Source organism: Mesitornis unicolor, unplaced genomic scaffold, assembly GCF_000695765.1.
Source record: "Mesitornis unicolor isolate BGI_N332 unplaced genomic scaffold, ASM69576v1 scaffold6237, whole genome shotgun sequence".
NCBI classification, from domain to species: Eukaryota; Metazoa; Chordata; class Aves; order Mesitornithiformes; family Mesitornithidae; genus Mesitornis; species Mesitornis unicolor.
Window position 1 is genome coordinate 113,414 of NW_010194291.1, and position 9,107 is coordinate 122,520.

At 39.7% G+C, this 9,107-nt stretch overlaps 1 protein-coding gene across 1 annotated transcript in view; it reads right to left on the reverse strand.

Moving 5' to 3' along the window:
• Positions 1-6,057, reverse strand: part of COMT (catechol-O-methyltransferase) — a 7,080-nt gene extending 1,023 nt beyond the window's left edge. The window contains exons 1-3 of the mRNA XM_010187743.1: positions 5,774-6,057; positions 3,793-3,986; positions 1,789-1,920 (exon numbers count right to left, since the gene is read on the reverse strand). Of these exons, the coding sequence (XP_010186045.1) occupies positions 1,789-1,920; positions 3,793-3,986; positions 5,774-6,056 (609 nt within the window). The 5' untranslated portion in view covers position 6,057. The remainder of the gene's footprint in view (positions 1-1,788; positions 1,921-3,792; positions 3,987-5,773) is intronic.
• Positions 6,058-9,107: the final 3,050 nt, after the last annotated feature.

The window sequence follows — 9,107 nt, forward strand, 5'->3', positions numbered from 1 at the left end:
GCTGGTTGTCATCCTGTGGTTACAGACAGCAGTTGTAGCCAAAACATGGGGTGTTTTTTGTCACTCCCAGTATATTAGAGAAGTCCTGTTGATAAGTGTGCAGTGGAACCTGTTTGGGCTACTGCTCTTGCCTCTGGTGACTGAACAGCAGTTAGCATGGTAGAAGCAATTTTAGAGACATGGTAAATATCCCTTTGCTCTCTTGTGCAGCTCATAGTAGCCTACAAGTGACAACATGCTGTCTTTTTGACTGGTCATCAGGATTTCAGATGCTCTTTGTGTCAGGCTTTTCTAGAAGTGCATGGAAAGGAATGCTGTCTGAGCCACTTTCAATATATATTTCATCTGAATACATTATATTCATATTTCACATTCACTATTCATAATGCAATACCTGCCAAACTTGCATACTAGAAGGCTTGAAACATCTGAGAAAATGTGGGGATCTTTTCTTTCTCCTTTTAATTTCATAAGGTGGTTTTTTTTTAAGCAAAGCAACTTTATCTCACAGTTGCATCAGACTGACCGCTACAATAGGATCCAACGACCCGTTTGTTTTGGCTGTGTTGTGAAGGTTAAGCTCTATTAAGGATGTGGTAGTTCTTCCCAGTGGAAAGAGCTCAGTCATCCTTACACAGCCACTTTAAAAGAAAACATTGCCTGGGTACAAAAAAACTGTAGGGAGTGAACATTTTTTTCAGCTACTGCTGTGTTAATTCAATACTGGCTGTTCATAACCCCAAACAAATTTCCTTTTCAAACAGCTATCTAGAGGACGGGGCTGAAATTAAAAAATGGGATCCCGGATGAGAAAATAATGTTGTAGTCCTCAAAGAGGGATCAGGAAGTAGTTGACAGGTTCTCAGTGTAAGTGGTAGTGTCAAAAAAGTGGATTTATTTGGGAAGAAAATAATTAAAAGATGATGCTTCCATAGAAATAGGCAGTTGTTGAAAACTTTATCAGCCTGCAGCTCCCAAACTAGGAGAGTATCTGTATGTGCTGTGTTGATAGACACAGATGTTGTGAATCTCAGTTATTTAACAAATGAAAATACCTTCCCATACCAAAGTCCTCTAGTAGTTACCTCATCTATCATTGCCTACTGCTCTTACAGGGAACTTGTTTCATAATGCTGACAGTAATGGTTGAGGCAGGCTGGGGAGAAATGAGTATAATTTTTCCACATTTGGGCTGGAGATGGAGTTGGACAGCACTTCCCTAGCAACTGCCTGACTGCGGAGGTCTGCACTCCTCTGAAGGTTTCCTTGCAGCCAATTAATTAGGTGGAGTAAAGACTCACAAAAAGATGATATCCAGCTGTGCTACCAAAATAGTATTTCATCAAAAGGCTCTGCCGGCACCACAGACCCAGGCAAAAAAAAGGGGTACTGAAGAAATTAGAGGTGAAGCTAGGATATGCAGGTCCTAAGTCTCAGCTGCTCCCAGGATCAGGCTGTTTGTGGGTCAAGTGTTCTAGTTACTGACCATGCAGATAACTCCTAGGGAGCGTAAGACCCAGACCATTTCTACTGGGGTTTCTACTGCAGACCCATTTGTTCAGGAAACAAAATGGTTCAACAGTATTTGCCAGTTCCTGAGCTCTGTAGTGTCAGCAGTTGTCCCTGATAAAAGTTTGGGATCCTGTCCCCCAAATCCTCTTTTCTTGTAAGGTTGCTATTTTGGCTGCCATTCTTCATTTTACAGGGGATTACGTCCTTCATGAAGAATACAGACCTCACAGACATCAAGGCATTTGTTACTTCAAGACTAGAATTGGGCAAACTGACCTGAAGCAGGATGGTATCTGGTGCATATCTATCTTTCCAGTGGTCCAGGAAGACAAAATCCAGAGTATCCACTTCGTATTTTTTCTTCAGCTGGGGGATAATTTCCTCTGAAGGGCCTTCTAGGAGTTTTACCTGAAATGCAGATCCACTTGATGAATCATGAACCATCAGGAAAAAGCACATGCCTCTAGCTTATTTTAAACAGGCATCGGTGATCCTGTTTATAGATCAATATTATGTCAGTTGAATTATTTCATAGAGTTAGATCATGTGTACTTTTTTTTCTTTTTGACAAATCAACACAGTTATGTTCCAAAATGTGGGTCTGGGTGGTTTGGAGTGTTTTTTTTAATAATAGCAGGAAAAAGTGACCTGTTGTTTCTGTTGGATAATGTGATTTCTTACTGGAAACATGGGAATCTCCTGTTGAAAACAGTACTTTTAATTACTTCTTCAGTTGCATCTCAGTTGATCTTGTAGTCCAAGGGAAACAAATACAGGGAACCGGTTAGTCTAGAATAAAGCTGGAAGCTACAGTATGTAAAACTGATGTGGCCAATAGAAGGAGGAGGCATAACAGAGGCTATTACATCTTCTTCACAGGTTTATTGGCGTAAGTACTGTTAAGCTGAAAGAAGCTGCTGCAAACTGATTTGTTAAGCAAGTGCCACATACTGAGTGGAGGTAAAAAGTGGTAAGGAAATTTGTCTGGTTTATGACTCATAGCTGATCGGGAGCTTAAATCAGATGGGGAAAATGCAATTTTAGATGTCACTAGTACTTCAGGTTTTCTTCAAGAAGAAACATATTAGAAGATTTCATGGTGGGATTTATTTCCTCTAGTTTTGTCATCTACATTAAAGTGAGTTGTCTAGTTGAATAGACAAGTACTTCTCTGGCATTAATCCCCTGACCTGCTGTAGATGTTTGCCTTGGGCTGAGATGAATTATAGACTAGAAATACCTGCATCTCCACCAACTGTACAGAGAATCAAGACACCTCAGATTGCACATAATTTAGGGGTGTGTATATATATATATATAGTGACCAGCTAGATTTGGTAAGTATATCTCATCTTAAGTCCACTGTGCGTAACACAACTGCTTCTTGTGAGCTTTTGTAACAAATTAGACTGTGGTTCAGTTTTGTGTTGTACTCAGTCTTGACACTGATTTGAACCTTTTAGTATATATAAAAAAAATATCTGACTCTAGCTTTTAGGAGGTAACAGTGAAGTCCTCACCTATACTGCTTTGAGAAGTCAGGGGCTCTAACTAGGCATGGAGCTAGTTAAATTAATAAGGACTGTGAGTGCAAGAAAAAAAGCATATGAAATGTCTATGAATAAATGTCGGACAGAAATCATAGAAAGGCTTCTGATTATCAGGAGGAAGAATCTATGGGGCAGCCTTGCAGTTCAATAATGGCAGTAAATCTAACCAGTTTTGCAACAGTGGTTACTAATCTGATGAAAAGGACTGTGTGTGCTGATGTTCTGTGACTATAATAACTGAAATAACTGATGCTGGAGCCTCCTTCCAGGCCTGTTTTCAAAATGTTAAGGAGATATGGATGTATATAATGATGATCTTTCCACTCTGAATCTTCACCCTGACTCACATAGCAAAGAACTTTGAAGAACAGCCCTGATTGTTTTGGACGGACACACACACACACACACACACATCTTGACAATCCTCAAACTCTACCGTGACTCTCAGCTGGATCTGCATCATACTTAGACCCCTGACTAATGCTAATAAGTTTAGCTCACTTGCACTGTATATACAAAGGAGCAGACAACCGTGGTCCTCTGTGTGGACACTGGTAACTTTTCCTGGCTATCAAGCCTGATGATTAAACTCTGCATCTTCCCAAACACTTTGGGTGTGATAGCTGATGGACAAGTAACACATGTAAACCTATTATTGTTGTTTCTACAGATAAAGCTCCACTCTCCATGTATTGCTACTTCATACCAACCAGACACAAATGGTATTTACCTTATCTTGTACTCCAGCAAACTCAATTATCTGTTTAGCTATAGCAGCAAATTTTGGGTTGAACTCCACAGTGAGAAGATGAGCTCCTGCCTTCAGTAGCCGAGCAATCCTAACTGTAGAGTAGCCACAGTATGTTCCCAGCTCCAGTGCAACTGATGGCTGGACCTCTTCAACTGTCTTGTCTAGAATTAAACCTGAATAAAATGGAAGAAGGTTAAATTTTGACAAGATCACACGGGTTCATATACAGAGGAGCAAGTTCATGACAAGAAACTTACAAACTCCGTGTACTCAGTTGCTCAGGACATAAAAAAATGAAGGGTTGATCCTAAATTTTATACTGCTTCCTTTGCAAACTGGCTTATTTGTGATTAAGTTGATCATGGGCATTTTAAGTTTCAAAATGCAAACTTTCAACTAAAAAAAAAAAATCTTACTTAGTTTCACAATATAAACATTTCTCAGTAAAGTAGTGCCTGAATCAACTAAAATATTTATAGTGTTACAAGGGGAAAATGCAGTGTGTTTCTCCAGGAACTTACTGCAGAAACTGGCCATATTTGTGAAATATAGAACTCCTGAATTTTGCAAGCTCCTATTTGTTGCAGATGTTACACACAGTAGTCTCGAGACAAAATCTCTCATCCTAAATACTTGTTTTTAAAGGGAAAAAGAAGAGCCTGGTTTTAAGGTTGCAAAATATCTGGATTCACTAGATGAATTTGTGGCATGGAAAATATTAGTCAATTGTTAACAACAAAAAAATATTCCCAAAAAGAAGTAACAGTGTACTATATTCAGCCCTTCTGAAGAAAGGGATTTATTTGTGAGAAAACTGTCTCCTCTTACTTGTATGTCTAGAAACTAGGTAACTTATCTGAAAAAAAGTATTGGAAGGGATTTTACTCTGAGTCATGGACTTTTTTACGGTACATAGACATTTCATTACATGATATTTTTCTGGGTGTCATTTGTTTATGAGTAGTGTGATGATGACGCTTGCATCTTGAAATTATGTCACTCTCAAAATCTTAGGAACTAAAGATGCATTAACTGAGATGCCTCTAATCTGTGGAAAAGTCATCTTGTCAGAGGAAAACTAGAGTGAAATTTTTATGAATATAATCTCAAATTATTGAAGTTTAGGACTATAAGAATTCCTACTTGGCCACCACCTACTGTTGTATTGCCCTAAGCACCCCAGCCTGGTATGCACAGAAGCTAGTTTCACAAAATGTACCCATGATGGAGAAGCATTTTTATTACTATGCTTACAGTTGTATTTCATTAGCTATGTTAATTCCCCTGCAATTGCCCAGCAAGAGGTACTTTTGTGTTTTAATTCACAAGGGAACATGTTAACATTTTGCCATTACAGTTTTTTGAAAAGACTGTCAGTTTCTTACAGCTAAGAAAAAAACTGTTTTGTCCACATACATATTTTCCATTAGGAGGCAAGAACAAGATGATTGACTTGCTAAGTAGCAACAATGTCTGATAGCTGCTGTTGGGTATTACATGGATAGGATTTCTCCCTTCAACAGTTACTTGCTTGCATGTACAAAACCAATACTGTTTAAAATACTTTTTAAAAAATTTGCTATCTTTCAGTTAAGGATCTGAAAACACTCAACATAATGAATTATGCTTTAAGGCCACCTTGTATAGGAGCTGAGGTATAACACAACCCTCGATTTTTCCCACTAATTTTCACCCTCGGTTTACACACTTGCAATGTACACAACACACAAACTCAGATCTGTTCCTATCACTTCCTGGATTACTCACTGAAGAATACTCCTCAAAGACATCTGTACAAGCATGCATTACAGCTTACAGAACTACTCTGCTGACAACAAGGCTGTTGTGTTTGGGTTTTTTTTACAGCAGCAGATGGAAGTTACCATGTGAATACAATAAGATGTTCTATACTGTGCTAGTCTTGAAGGATCTTTCAAGTGCTGATCCCTGCTGCAATTACCTTTCTCATTGCCCACATTCATGGCCCACTCTTTTTGGGAGCAGTACTTATCTATAGTGTCCAGCACACTACAGGGGTCTCCTCGAACTGCATTCTGGAGCACAAAATTTAAAATCCTCTGTTCTTTGCTCTGATTCATGATGAAATTGGTTATTTTCTCCCGGATTATTTCATTCCAGATAAGGGCAGCAGTGGCATTTTTCCTGATGAGCACCACAAAGAGCAGCAAAATGAAAAACAGGACGAAAACAATGAACAAAAGGACTGAAGAGCTCTCCAGCATCTGGAAGGAAAGAGGAAAAACAGACCAGGGTTAAGGTGGCACAGGAGAGAGCTATTCTTTTTGTAAATATTAAGATGATTAACCCACAACAAACCATACTGAACAAGAACACACACAGTTTAATTATGATACTGTCCAGAGTGGCTGAAAATTACTCTCTGTCACTTAGTAATGGACTGTGCTCTGTGGCACTTCCTTTAGAAGCCAGTGTTACAGGCAGTCAACAAGTATCTTTATTTAATGCTCTGGTCCCTTCCCCCACACAGCTGCTCAGTCTTGGCTCCAAGCATGCTACTGTACAAGGAGCCTCTCAGCATCAAATATTTTCTAACCATTTTTCAAAGGATTTAATTTCTTTAATTAGATCCTGCATGTGATGCCACTCTCCTAATTTTTGAGCACTGGGAAACTTCTATGCTTGCCTTGGTAAGAAAATATGGAATGTCTCACTCTTTGAGCACAGTATCAGCTGAAACTGGGCACTGTCAGGTAACATTTTGTTTCAAATCAGTCTGCAGGTCCTAAGTTACTACCTTGCATGCAGACCTCTTTGCTAGCACCTGCACTTCTTGCATGCTTTGCAGAGAAGCTGAGCTTGATGTTTCGGTAGGACTTGACCTGCCTCCTTCCTTTCATAGCCAGTAGTAGAGGTAGTCAGCTGAAATGATTTACATATAGTAGCCTTTTTCCTGCTTATAAAACCTAGCCTTCAATCTGATAGTTTTGAGAACAAAAAAATACATTTTCTTTTATGAAGTAGGGATGTTTTCTCACTGGTTTTAAAAACATAAAGCTGAATCCCTAAATCAGAGAAGAACTCAGGCTCCTGAAATTCAAGAGGTGTAACAAAAGGGCACATTTTACTTCTCTGATGGGCCAGCTCAAATTTATCTGATGGGATTGTGCCTACTCTCCCTGTGAAATTCAGTGTCATAGCTGCAGGTACCTATGTGTGTGCAGCATGGGTGGTATGTGTTTCTCTTTGTGAGTTTAGGGCAGCTGAACATAAAGCTCAGCAGATGGGATGGATGTCACCCTGTACAGCTCAAGCAATAAATCCTATCAAAGCCATTTACTCAGATGGATTTCAGACAAGCCAGTATACAAGAAGCTGCATTTACTTCCATGCAGGAGTCACAGCACAAAAGATCTGATAAAGAAAGGGTTCTTAAAATTAAGGAATTGATTTAGCCTTTGAGAGGGTGCCAAACTAAGGTCGTGATGTGCCTGAGTATTCTCTGCATGTGAAGCTCCTCTTGTGCAACCCAAACCACACCTCATTTCTGGTGATTTATAACACCTACACCTTTCCACCTCTGCTTCCCGCAAGTGGGGGCTAACAGTTGTGCAGCTGGAGGAAAGCACAGATTGGAATGTGTTCCAGACAGTACTTGGATAAATGAACGCCAACTTCATTTGTTCTTTAAGTCTAATTAAGCATTTGAACACAGGTCTAAAGGATTCAGAACCAATTTTCTAACCTCAGCAGGCTGGCTTGGGTTGCACTGGTTTTTAAACTGTTATTTTTTAAGAACATGACACTCAACTCTTTCTGGTCTCTGATTCTTTCTATTAGGTTTATTTCTCTTCCAGCATGCTAAAAAATAGTGAACAGCTTCCACTTGCACTTGTATTTATGTTTCACCTACCTGGAGTTCAGGAAAACCATTACTTCAAACAGGAGCTAAAAACATCACCAAAATTTTGCCCAAGTTGCCCAAGACTGGAGGTAAAGGGGCTAAATGACTAGCTAGATATTACCCTAGATATCTTCCTACCTGTTCTTGCCCCCCCACACACTTTTTTTTTTGTTTTCCCCAAAATTGTCCCAGGAAAATCCTAATTTTATGACTGGTCAGACCTCCGTTCTGTAGTAGGACTTGGCACATACACATGGGGAAAAATCTACCCCACTGCTTTAAATTTTGAATCATCATGCAGAAGACATTTTGAGTTCAGAAGATGACTGAGTTTCCATGGAGATATGCTCAACCTACAGTATAGCCGATGTTTGTTCACCCATCCTCTTATCTTAGTTGCACAGCACATATTATTTGTTTGGAGCAGTTAAAAGTCTCTTTCTTTTGCTTTTAAGTAGTCATCAATGTTAATACTTACTTTTAATGGTTTCCTTGCACAGTCTGACATGAGACACTACCTTTCAGGGCTCACTAACATCATTAGCACATTAAAATCTTGCTTCTTGGACTTTCAGAATTTTGTTTCCTAGCTAATAAGAGCCTGCTTCTTTACCTCAACAGGCTCATGAAGGCCTAGATGTCAATTTTTCTTCTTCCCTTCTATGCACTAGTAGTTCTACTGATCAGGCCTAATTGTCCTGCACATTCTAGATGGGACTTCTGCTCTTTCTAGTTCATCTACATGAAGTTGTTCCACGTTATCGGTCCACTGAGAACTTGAAATGGGCTATGAAAATACCATTAGTTTAACAGAAAAATCTCTCTCTAGCTTTACTTGGCTTGTTTTCACTTGGCTTTCATGGCTTAGTTGATTGTATGGTCATTGTTGATGGATTTGGATTACTGACATAGTTGAGAGAGAGAATTATCGTGAACTGCGATAAATGGATGGAGCCCAGAAACCATTTACTGACACCAGCAGGTATCTAACCTTCCTGCCTCTGGACAAGGGAAATTGTGTGAGCCCTGCATCCAGTGACTCACTTGGTGGCAGTCCGACTGTATTCAGGTCTCTCTGGAACTGAAGACTGCATTCAGAATTATTTCAGACTACTGCCAGACATAATCCTCTGATTACAATGGATCTTTTGGCATCCTCTAAGTACAACTTGCCACAGGCTGTTGCTTTGGCACTACGAGATTCTGTCAGAGTGCTGCCCTTCAACGATCTGTTGGACAGCAAGAATGGATGATAGCTGCAAGATGAACTAGGTGCTGTATTTTTTTTGAGGAACAGCTTTCCTCCTTTATTGCTCAGTATAGATGAGAGACTATTTGGTGAGGTTTCTCAAAACAGGGAGAGAGAGCATCTGTAGGCTAACTTAGCCCCACTCCCTGTCCTGCAGGAATG